The sequence below is a fragment of the Pristis pectinata genome, chromosome 12 (assembly GCF_009764475.1).
Source record: "Pristis pectinata isolate sPriPec2 chromosome 12, sPriPec2.1.pri, whole genome shotgun sequence".
NCBI lineage: Eukaryota > Metazoa > Chordata > Chondrichthyes > Rhinopristiformes > Pristidae > Pristis > Pristis pectinata.
Genome location: NC_067416.1, coordinates 14,947,515 through 14,959,527, shown reverse-complemented (window position 1 = coordinate 14,959,527; position 12,013 = coordinate 14,947,515). Strand labels below are relative to the sequence as shown.

General features: G+C 38.4%; 1 protein-coding gene across 1 annotated transcript in view; it reads left to right on the top strand.

The window, feature by feature from the left end:
- atrnl1b (attractin-like 1b) overlaps positions 1-12,013 on the top strand; it is a 610,807-nt gene that overhangs the window by 125,227 nt on the left and 473,567 nt on the right. The window contains 2 exon segments of the mRNA XM_052026988.1: positions 8,229-8,313; positions 8,836-9,044. Of these exon segments, the coding sequence (XP_051882948.1) occupies positions 8,229-8,313; positions 8,836-9,044 (294 nt within the window).

Sequence of the window (12,013 nt, the reverse complement as noted above, 5' to 3'; positions counted from 1 at the left end):
TTGGCCTTTGTATCTGTCAATTGAAAGATTATGAAGGACTGTCTGACCCCAAAAAAAATCATCACCATCCTTCATGTGTTCTATGGTAATATGAAAGCAATGATTTAGCACTGATCCAGCCTCATTACAGACTGAGCTTGAGCAAGGCTGTGTCATTGCACTAACCCTCATCTCAATCTTCTGTGCTGCAGGAGTTTCAACATGCTTCCCATTTGACTGGAGCTAATCTACAGGACAAGTAGGAAACTATCCAATCTTTATCTCCACTCCACTACCAACATCATACCAATTTCAGCCACTTAGTTACAATATACTGGTGTTTGTGTATACAGTATGCACACTTGGAGCCAAGCTCCTAAACCATTGTCAGTTTGATCATTGAAGCCTTCAAGGGGATGACATCACATTAAACATCTGGAAGATCAAAAAGGCGAAGTTCCTAATTCCTGGGAATCCCTAGCCCAAGTTTGCTCAAAGTGGCACAGAGCCATCAGAGAAGGCATCAAGCCTGTTGGTACTCTCTGGAAGTATGTGGAAGCCAAATACAAGTAGCAATTAACTGACCCTGTTGCATCTGTCCCTCCTGTGGCAAAGTTTGTCAATCCCATGTAGGACTTCATCACATTGGATTCCACAGAACTTTCAATGTGTAGCGGTTAGCGTAACGCTTTACAGTGCCAGCGACCCAGGTTCAAATCTGGCCACTGTCTGTAAGTTTGTACATTCTCCCTGTGTCTGCGTGGGTTTTCTCTGGGTGCTCCAGTTTCCTCCCACATTCCAAAGATATCCAGGTTAGGAAGTTGTGGGAATTCTATGTTGGCGCTGGAAGCGTGGCGACACTTGCAGGCTGCCCTCAGAACACTACGCAAGAAGATGTATCTCACTGTTTGTTTCGATGTACATGTGACTAATAAAGATAAAGATATCTAAGGAAGCCATCCTCCACCTTGAGGGACTGCCTTGGGAGAAGAAATACCCGAGTTTTTCTGGATTCTAATTGATGTGCCTTTGCTGCTTCCTTATTAAGCATAATAAGCAATAGGCTTCGGAATAAATCAGATGGTTGACTTGTGATACTCTTGATGTCATGGCTGGATATCACTGAATTGGAAATGGCTGTGTGGATGGTTTATTTTCTCAGTGCACGAACTTGACGTTTCAGAAGTCTTTGTTGTGGATGGCTTCCTTCTCAGCAGTGTCTGAAGTTTTTGAAGTTGATATCCGAGTTCTTCATTGCTTGCAAGCATTTGAATTTCTTGGCACTTGCCATTTCATCACAACCCAGCGTAAAGTTCCTTGGAGAAATGCTTTGCTGCCCACTTTGGCTTTTCTTCCTCATGTAAATGTCATCCAAAATCGTTCTTGCTGATAACACTATCGTCAACAAAGTGGTGGACACTTCAGCTGAATAGTGATCAACAGACTAGATATAAAGTAAAACGTTGGCATTACCTTTTCAGTGTTTAGTGGGCAGAGTTGATCACTGTCTGGGAATTGTGTTACCAGTCTTTTGGTCTTGGAGAAGTGTCAAATACTTGAATTGCAGATTGACATCCTAACACGAGAAACTGGAGAAAAGGGTATGTTCACATCAGAACCTGTTGAGCTAGATACTGATAGCTACATCTGAAATTATTCCACCAGTGAGATGCTGATACACAATGAAATTGTACATCCAGCAGAATTGTGAAAATGCCCATTGCATACTTTTCCCATTCGATAGTTTTTGCTGTTTCATAAGATGGAAAAAAAAGAGAAAATCCACTCAGTGAAATTTATGATAAGCAATTATTTCTTTCTGGTCAATACAATTTTAAAAATGGGGACCAGTGTTGTTGTGACAAGCCCTACATCAGAATTTAGTGTAAAACTACAGTAATGTGGCAGAGCTGTCACCTACCTTTTATTGTCAGGTCCAGAGTAGCTTGAGAATTGCTGGTTTCTGCAGTAGACCTCTAAACTTAATATGAGGCAACCAGAAGCTGTCACCTGTGTGGAATAATTCTGAAACACATTTCAAATATTATGTAGGTTTAATTACAATATTCAAAACATAATTTAGTTTAATATCAATGTCTATTTTTAATGGATTCCCAAATTTGCATAATTCTGGTATCTTGTGGAATAAGAGGAATATATGAAGCTAATTATTGACATTTACCAGGGTTTCTTTCATTCCTAGAGGAGATGCATCTCTGCACTGAGAAAAGGGGCGTGGGTCCTCTTTAAATTGTATTTCTTTCCTTGTAGTCCTAACAGTGATAAAATATTTCTTGGGAGAATGGGGAAAGTTTTAAGTGCCAGCAAGTTTCACTTTAGCTTCATGTCAGAATGATTTGGAACCATTATGAGAGGTGGAGAGAAAACAATGTGCATTACTTGAGTTCAAGTTGTGAACATACTTTTCTCCAGATCCTGTTGAGCTAGATTCCGATAGGTACATATGATTTTGAAGGAAGAAAATCCACAAGCATTGGTTATCACTCACATTTACCCAAATGATTGTTCTTGAAAGTCAACGAGTGAATCAATCTGCAGAATATTCCTGTCCATCAATCACATTTTCCTACTGGATATCTATGGATTGCAATCAGGAGAGGGTTCCAGGCTGAACCACAATTACAGTGCAGCAATTACTGAACTAATTGAGATAACTGACCTGAATTTTGTTGTCAGCAGTGGGGTTACCTTTGCCACTGTTAATTTCATTCTGTCATTAAACAGGCTAAGTTGCCAATTTGTAGAGGAATCTGATAAGCAAATCAGAAATTAAAAGTCTCCTAAATTAATTTAACAAAGCATTTTAAAAGAGAAAAATGATGATCAGGGCAAATTAAAAGTTGAAATGTTATACTTAATTATTTTTCTTTTCTTTAATTTTAAAAACACTGAATCATTGGAGGAATTTGAGACAACTTGACTAGTAGATACTAAATTTGTGGGGCCAGATCAGTTAGGAATAATTATGGCACAATTTGCAATTAAAATTGCAAATTGATCTCCAATAAGGGTTAATATTTTCAGGGTATTGATGATCGTTAAGGTCCAGAAGGAGATTATTTGTTTCCAAGTAGTGCAATCCCGTCAGTCCAATTTTCTTGCTCTATCCACTCGGCCAAATAATTTTTTTTTCAATTGCATGTTCAATTTATTTTTGAAGGCACCAATTCTGTTTCCACTACCATTGCACACAGTGCATTCCACATTGTGACTACTGAGTCACACTACTCAGTGTTAAATTTATGTGCTACTTGTCTGTCCATTCATCTGACCTGTGTCGTATACAGCTCATTGGTTATCATACTTACCCAATGCACCTATAACTTTTACTTTGTACACCTTGCCCTAGTCATCAATATACATGTGGGGAGGGTCTATTTAGGATTGCAATGCTCCATAATTTGGCATGGCTGCCTGTCAGCCTGAACTTGGCTCTTGCCTGCAGAGGGTGGCCTGCTGCCTCTCTGTAAGCGCTGTCCTGCACTCCAGCTCATTGGTCAGTTTTCCAGATCTATTCCACCATCTCCTCTGTCTTCTGATCTTTGTGAACCTGGCATTCCAATAGGGGAGGAGGCGACCAGTCCACGAGGTCTGTCATGGTCCCATTTGTTTCACTCCTGGCCACGCCAGTCACCATTGACTCCCAGCATGACACGAGCACAGGAGAAAGCTCCCACCTCTGGCACCAGAGCATGAGGGGCCCTCCACATACATTCATCCATGGACCAATTCTCACCACTGTCAATCCTTCAAAATGACTGGTGCTCTGGGTACAATAATATCCATCATTTTCCTGTCTGAAAAGCAATATTTGTCTTTAAGCCATTTTCCTCCTCTTGATTGTTAAGCAGCCTCTTGTATGTAACCTTAACTTCTGCTGCATTCCATTGGTCAATCTTCTCTGTCGGCTCGTCAAAGAATTTAGTCAAGTTGATCAAATAGTATTTGTCCATAATAAAAACAGAAAATGCTGAATACTCTTGGGTCAGGCAGCATCTATGGAGGGACAAGCAGGGTTAATATTATGGGTCAACAACCTTCTGTCAAACCTGAAAGTGAAAATTATGATGAATTCCATCTTTAGTCATAATTTTATCCAGGCATAGAAACTCTGTATAAGAGCTTCCGAATGTGTTGTAAATCCAGTATTTTAGCCTTTTGGGCCTTTTTTCCCCAGTTTTTGATGATGACAAAACTGTATTAATTCATTAAGAAGTTTAAAACAGGGCTTTTAAAGCAAAATCAGTTGGTGTCTGCCGAAGAGAAGTAATCCTGTGATACTGCATTTTTGTTAGAGTCGATTGAATGTGAATGTATAGATCCTGTCATCAGTGTTGTGCATTCATCATGTATGATGGGGGAAAAGCTCTGAGCATGCATTTTTATCATAAAGAATACATAGTGAGAAACCACTTACCTAATACTCTTTATTATCAGAATTATTATCACTGACTTGTATGACGTGAAATTTGTTGTTTTGTAGCAGCAGTACAGTGCAAAGACATAAAATTACTCTAAATTACAAAAATAAATAGTGCAAAAAGAAAGGAATAAAGACCTTTGGTTCATGGACCATTCAGAAATCTGATGGAAGGGAAGAATCTGTTTCTGAATTGCTGAGTGTAGGTCTTCAGGCTCCTGTACCTCCTCCCCGATGGTAGTAACGTGAAGAGGGCATGTCCCAGATGGTGTCCTTAGTGATGGCTGGTGTCTTCTTGAGGCACCATCTCTTGAAGATGTACTTGATGGTGGGGAGGGTTGTGCCCGTGATGGAGCTGGCTGAGTCTACAACATGCTGCAGCCTCTTGCAATCCTGTGCATTTGAAGTCTTCATGCCAGGCTGTGATGCAACCAGTTAGAATGCTTCCCACACTATATTTATAAAAACTTGCAAGAGTCTTTGGTGGCATATCAAATCTCAAACCCCTAATGAAGTAGAGCCGCTGGTTTGCCACCTTTGTGATTGCATGATTGTGTGGGGCCCAGGATAGATCCTCCGAGATGTTGACGCCCAGGAACTTGAAGCTGCTCACCCTTTCCACCACTGACTCCTCAATGAGGACTGGTGTGTGTTCTCTCAACTTCCCCTTCCTGAAGTCCACAATCAATTCCTTGGTCTTGCTGATGTTGATTGTGAGGTGGTTGTTGCAACACCACTCAACCAGCCGATCTGTTTCATTCCTGTACGCCGCCTCGTCGCCATCTTAGTTTATCAAAAAGCTGAATTCGCCGGCGAATATATAGCTGGCGATTGAGCTGTCCTTTGGCAAAGTCAGGAGTGTAGAGTAGAGCAGTGGGCTTAGCACGAATCCTTGAGGTGCACCTGTGTTGGTCATCAGCAAGGAGGAGATGTTATTACTGATCTGCACTGACTGTGGTCTCCTGATAAGGATGTCGAGGATCCAGTTGCAAAAGGAGTTAGAAGCCCAGGTTTTGAAGCTTGTTGATTTGTACTGGGGGGGGTGATGGTGTTGAATGCTGAGCTGTAATCAATAAACAGCAGCCTGACATACATCTTACAGTTATCTTGGTGCTCCAAAGTAGAGTGGAGAGCTAGTGAGATTGCATCTGCTGTAGCCCTCTTGTGGTGGTAGGCAAATTGCAGTAGGTCTGGGTCCTTGCTCAGACGGGAGTTAATTCTAGCTGCAACCAACCTCCCGACCATTTTGGCAAAAATTTCAATAATTGTGATACCCAACCCTATTAGCCACAGAATGTCTGTTTAATGTTGTTGGTGCATACATGAAGTACCACACATTCAATTTATATTACAAAATCCTCTAAAGAGTTGGGTTTCCAAAGAAAATTCAGTGATAGTTTACTTGTTTCTGCCTTAAAAGAAGCAATTTTTTCAATCCCATTTATAATGATGTATTTCCCAAGTAGCTGTCATTAAGTTGTGATGTGCTGTTTAATACTGAAGTGCCCTCAATGTTGACCCTGTTTCCACAATTTATACCTTAACAGCTTCAGTAATCGGCTAATGTTCTGAATTATAAATTTTAGATTCTGACAGTTGCCTGTTCTTCTGCAAAAGGAATTAATAGCTTAAAATTAAATTTCTGTGCTGCAATTTCCATTGTTGGAAAACATTAAATTTAATTTTCATGTTGCTTCCTTAAAGCAGATTTAAGTTGCACTGCATTTCATCAGTAGTATAAATTTTTATATGAAGGAATTGGAAGATATAATGGCCTGTTTTGTGTGTAATTAAATGGCATTTTAAAACTTGATTGTGTTATTTGTCTGAGAAAAAATATTTCTGAGAGTATCACCATTGTTTTATCCATTCCTGCACAATATGTGAAAGGCCAGAAGTTACTTCCTATCCCTGGTTTGCTTTTGAGAATGTGATGGTGTGTTGCTGCCTTGAACTGCTTCAGGCCATCTGACAGAGATATTTATAACAACACAACAATAAGATTGTGCTATTTAGCCTCTGAGCTTCTACTGTCATTTTTTTTGGTCATGGCTGAGGTGTTGTATCTCTATATTCCTGGATTTGCCTCGTATCCCTTAATTACTTGGGTAGCAGAAATCTATCAATGTTGGAATTAACAGTTGAACTTGTATTAATTGCCTTTTGTGGAAGAATGTTGCAAATTTTGATTGCTCTTTATTTGAAAAGGTGGTTTCTAATTTCATTCTCGAGAGGGCCCATTCTAAATCTGGTCCAAGATTTCCACACCAGTGAGGATGCTTTCTCTTCACCAAATGTTTGTTTTGATCATTGCCACAGTATGGTGAACTGGGAGCTTCCAAGTTTAGAACCCAGCAATTGACCAGGAACAGCAGTGTGGACCCATGGCGGAGTGCTGCTTAATGACATCTGTCAGGGGTATGGTAGTCTTTCATTGCACTCCCGGGAGCAGTCTCCAAACAGTTAGCAGGACCCTACCTGATAAATGAGAAAAGCCGCTGTGTAGAAGCTTTCTGACCACAAGTGGCTGGCTCTGCTCTTGAATTTTACAGCCATTTCATAGGAGCAGGAGGCTGGGTGCTGGAGCTTGGCAGAGATGTGGAGGCTATGACTTGTGCCTCATGAGACATAAAGGTGTCCTCTGTCATTCAGAGGGCCAGCTGCCCTGGCTCATGTTGGCATTGCATGAATTGCCAGCACTGGGGCCGTCTGATGATGTAAGGGCTGGGGAAAGCTACTGCACTGCTAAATTGTATTGAGAGATCCCTGAGTGGATGGTATGGATCCTTCAAAAGATCAAATCCACTGTGCGCAAGTTGGGAGTGATCACAGAGAGTCACTGTATTGCCTCCTCTCGATAGTGAATAATGCACCTTTTTGATTTAAAAAAAAAAGTTGGAACATAGTGAAGAACTATTACTCGCACAGCAAGTCGATCATCTGTACTCTATTTTAACCTCAGTAATTTGTGGAAATACATTTGTATATCCATTTTCAAGCTGGCAAATGAAGGTGAAGTCCTTTATTAGCTGTACACTATGAAAAGTATAAATGTTAACTAAAATCTGAATACTTTTGGAAAAATGCTCTTCTGTAATTTATTTCTAAAGATTGAAAGAACTGCCTGTTATTTTGAGTTCCACGTCCAGTTGGACTTAAAGCACTAACTAAAACTATACATTAACATCTGATTTTCCTATTTAAAGTGCATTTCTTTGTGCTTTTTGTAGTTCAATCGATCAATTCTTGGGTACAGATCTCAATTAGTATATATATGGTAAAGTTTATTGAATTACATTTTTTTTGTAAATAAAATACCATGCACTTCAATCAATGCTTTTAGTGTCCTGTGCAAAGTCAAAGTTAAAAGTCAATGATATGTTTTTTGAACCAAATTTATTATAAAACTGACATTGAAGTAAAAGGGAGCCTTCCATAAGCTCATACTGCTTCATGATCAACTTAAGGAAAGGACCATTTTCTGTTATGTTTATAATGATATTGAGATTATGGCAAACTACATGATGCATGCGGTATAGATAGTTCTCTACCCTATGATGCCACTGTTCACTTCAGATTGCATAGCGCTGCAAGGGTATTTGCATTTTAACAAGTGACTTTATCTTTCATTTCATCTGCTCTTCTACCTTGTTAAAGTTTAAATAATTCAGTTATTTCTATTTTACGTTGTTTTAATAAGCAAACAAATAAAAGTTTGACAAGTATTTTGATAATTGCAAAGTAATTTGCCATTTTCCTTTTAAGTATTCCAAGAGCTATGAATATAATTAGTGCTCTTTTTATCTAGCTTGTGATGAATGGAATGTTCTACCAAAGCCCAATTTGCATCGTGATCTCAATAGGTTTGGGCATTCAGCAGTTGTCAGCAATGGGTAAGTCTATCACTGCCTCTGCTTAGCTCTTTTGATATTTAATTTCCTTTAGGCAGTCATCGATGATTTTTTTAAACCTCGTTTAAATAGTTAGTAAAAGTGAAATATGATGGAACATCAATGGACCATTAATTTGGGAAGAGAAATCTTAAAAATTTCACTTAATTAAAAAGTCAGTTTTTTTTTGTATAATTGTGTTGTCTTCTTCTGTGTGGTTGCCGTATTATTTGTTCTCTGGATGGAAGGGTACTTAAAATTTTTAGAAGGTTGAGTCAGTGTTGAAACAAATGGCTTTAAAATAATTCTTTATTCATTGTTGGATATGTTGATTTTTATTTTCTGATTCAAAGGTATACCTGGTGGAGTAGAAAAAATATGAACATACCTGTATCCTATTCCTGATGGAGATTTCCATATTGTTTCATAACTTCGTGTATGTTGAGTAAAATCATTAAAATTTGCCACAGTGGGAAAAATGGTAACAATTTTACTTGTTTAAGCTTGCTTATTCTTTTCTTCTAGGTCAATGTACGTGTTTGGTGGCTTTTCCAGTATGCTTTTGAATGATGTCCTTGTATATAAGCCTCCAAACTGCGAGGCTTTCGATGAAGATCTTTGCATAAATGCTGGCCCGGGTATCAGATGTTTGTGGCAAAAGCATCACTGTACTCCATGGGAACAGGGTCAGAGTAATGGTAGTTTCCATGAAGTAAAATGCTCCCTCAAAGCGAGTAAGTACTAATAATGCATAAAATAGCTAAAACTAGAATTTTCCTTGAACACTTTTTTGATATTTATACCAATATTCTAATATTTATGGTCAAAGAAATTAGAGGAAGATCTGTTGGTAGTGAATACAGGGGCTCCCTGGGTTACAAATGACCTGACTTATGGAAATCTGACTACACAAACTCCCCCATACACATTTAAAGTATTTTTTTCAAGCTAGAAATAATATTAAAATGTTTTGTGGTATTCTGTAATGACTGGATACAGTGAATGTTCCAGTAGGTTAATTATGATTAGTGTTAAGGTGATTATTCAATGAACTGAAAGAACTATAATAAGTGAATGTCGAGAAGATATGGGTTGCTATAGAAAACGGACCTTTCTGATTTACAAAGAAATCATCTTGCGGACAGTTCTCAGGAATGGAACTCTTATGTAACAAGGACTGCCATATACAGTTTTATTTTCGTGTTTTATTTTCTAGAGCTAAGTGTTAGAGCAATTTTGTGTTAAATGACTGTGCTAAAGAATATGTGTCAGTACAAGAAAGCAAATGTTGGAGATTAACTGAAGATTTTATATGTTATCTTTGCTAGTAGTACAACCCTGACTAAGCAGTGAAATGTGTCATTAAATTTAGTAGAGGATGAATATCTTGGAATAAACTTACCAATGCTGTCATTGTTGTCTTGTCCTTGAACAAAGCAGTCTGAAGCCTCTAATTGCCAAGCCCAATGTCTTCAATTACTCTTTGCATAAAAATAATATCTCATTTTACTTAAAAAAAAATCCCAAAACTTTGTTCTGAAAGCTGATTACCAATCTGACTGAAATCACTTCTATTTTCCATTCTCTCTTTGCCAGTGGTTTTTAGTTTTCTCATTATCCTTCTAATGTAACAGTGCTGTGGCCAACTGCCAAAGTGTCACAACTGTTACTTAATAATGAAACTACCTTGGCGAAGATTGGGGATCTAATTTTTTTGTCTGCATGGCGAAGTGATGCATTTATCCAGTGGTGTTCGGGGAACCTAAACAGATAATCCTGGTTTGCAAGAACTGAAGTTCTTGACCATTTGTAGGTCTCTATGTTTCCTAATAGTTTGTTTGGGTACCTGTCAGATCTTTGTGTGAGACACAAGAGATGCCTAATGCTAGAATCAGGAGCAAAAAAAAAAACAAACTGCTGGAGGAGCTCAGCTGGTCGGGCAACATCTGTGGAGGGAAATGGACAGTTGACATTAAGGGTCATGACCTGAAACGTTGACTGGCCATTTCATTCTGCAAATGTTGCCAGATCTTTGTGTGACACTCATGTGAGATGATGACAAGTTGCTTGTTATTTGCTGTGCTTCATTTGACCATCTTGCCAGAGTTCATGATTAGGGCAAATATGAAATAAACACATTGGTGGAAATACTCAGTTCCCAAGCCTTAAACAAAAAATTAGCTGTCTTGTTCTGTGTGATTTGTATGTTGTAGTTGCATGATTTGCATTGGGAAAAAGTAACAGGTCCAAGTGAGACATCAATTAACCTACAACAATTATGGGTTAGAATTGTCATCTTTTCTCTGGAGACCCAATCATTTTGTGACTTATTCTGCAATTTCTTGGTAAGAAAATTGTTTTTCTTCATAGGAACAAGAGAGCATAGGTTTGAGATAAGAGGCGAGAGATTTAAAAGGGACATCAGGGGCAGCTTCATCACGCAAAGGGTGGTGTGTATTTGGAATGAGCTGCCAGAAATAGTGGTTGAGGCAGGCACATTAGTAATAGTTAATACCCATTTAGATAAGTACATGGATAGGAGAGGTTTGGAGGGTTATGGGCCAAATGTGGGCAGATGGGACGAGCTCACAGGGCTTACAGTCGGCATGGGTGAGTTGGGCCAAAGGGCCTGTTTCAATGTTATATGACTCTATCTTTCTTAAGTTGGGTTTATAAATTGCAGCAATCTGAATATCAGTGTTTTGAACCAGTGACATAAATCATGTAGGAGGTCTGTTTTCATTGCAAGAGAATGCAGCATGATTTTGTTTCATTATGTGTCATGCATACTATATTGCGGAAATATAACAGAAATAATACCTCAACAGAAATGGACTGAAATTCAAGAATTCCATTTTCTCAGGAAAAAACGATTGTTGTTTCCTTGAAACATTTTTGGATGTAAACAAATGTCAAAAAAGATGGACAATTTTAACGAGGGTTGTTCTGTGCATCTTATGTTTTTAAAAGAACCATGCCTTATGGTTTAATTAGTGCCCATCACAAAATGTACATTGCATCCTACAGGAAAGCAGACTATTGGTTACAGGAAACCTGTCTGAATGTTTTAAATTAAATTAGCTATTTCTGCAGGGAACAAAGGGTAGATGTACTGAATTACTCCAATCCAAGGAATGCTTTACACAAAATAAGAGCCAGAGTTTAATTTATTTTGTAACATTCAAATATTGCTGACTGCTGTTTTACTTATTGAAATATGAATGCAAGCAAGCAAGTGGGTACACGATTTGAAATCAAAATGTAGATTGGCTCACAAGTGACACTATCCCTTGATAATATCTACAATTTTGGTAAACTTTTTATTGTTCATGCTTCTTTTTAAATGTATCAGGAAGTACAAGTTTCATAATTTATTCTACTTGTACAGAGCACTTAGTCATAAATTAGGGTCAATATTGGAAAGCCATGTGAGAGGCCAAATCTGAGACTTCTGCTGGATGCTTCCAAGGTCACTTCAAACCAAGTTAATAATCTCAGCAGGTCTTAAAAGTCAATTATGTCAAGAACTAGCCATAGTAAATTACTAAGACAAAAATACCTTGAGGTTGCTTTTTGTTTTACAAACTTTGTACACAAATGGATCCTGCTTGAGAAGATGATCTTTGAGGATGTAATAAACAGTGTGGATAAAGAGGAACCAGTAGAAGTAGCATACATGGATTTCTGGAAGGCTTTCAATTTG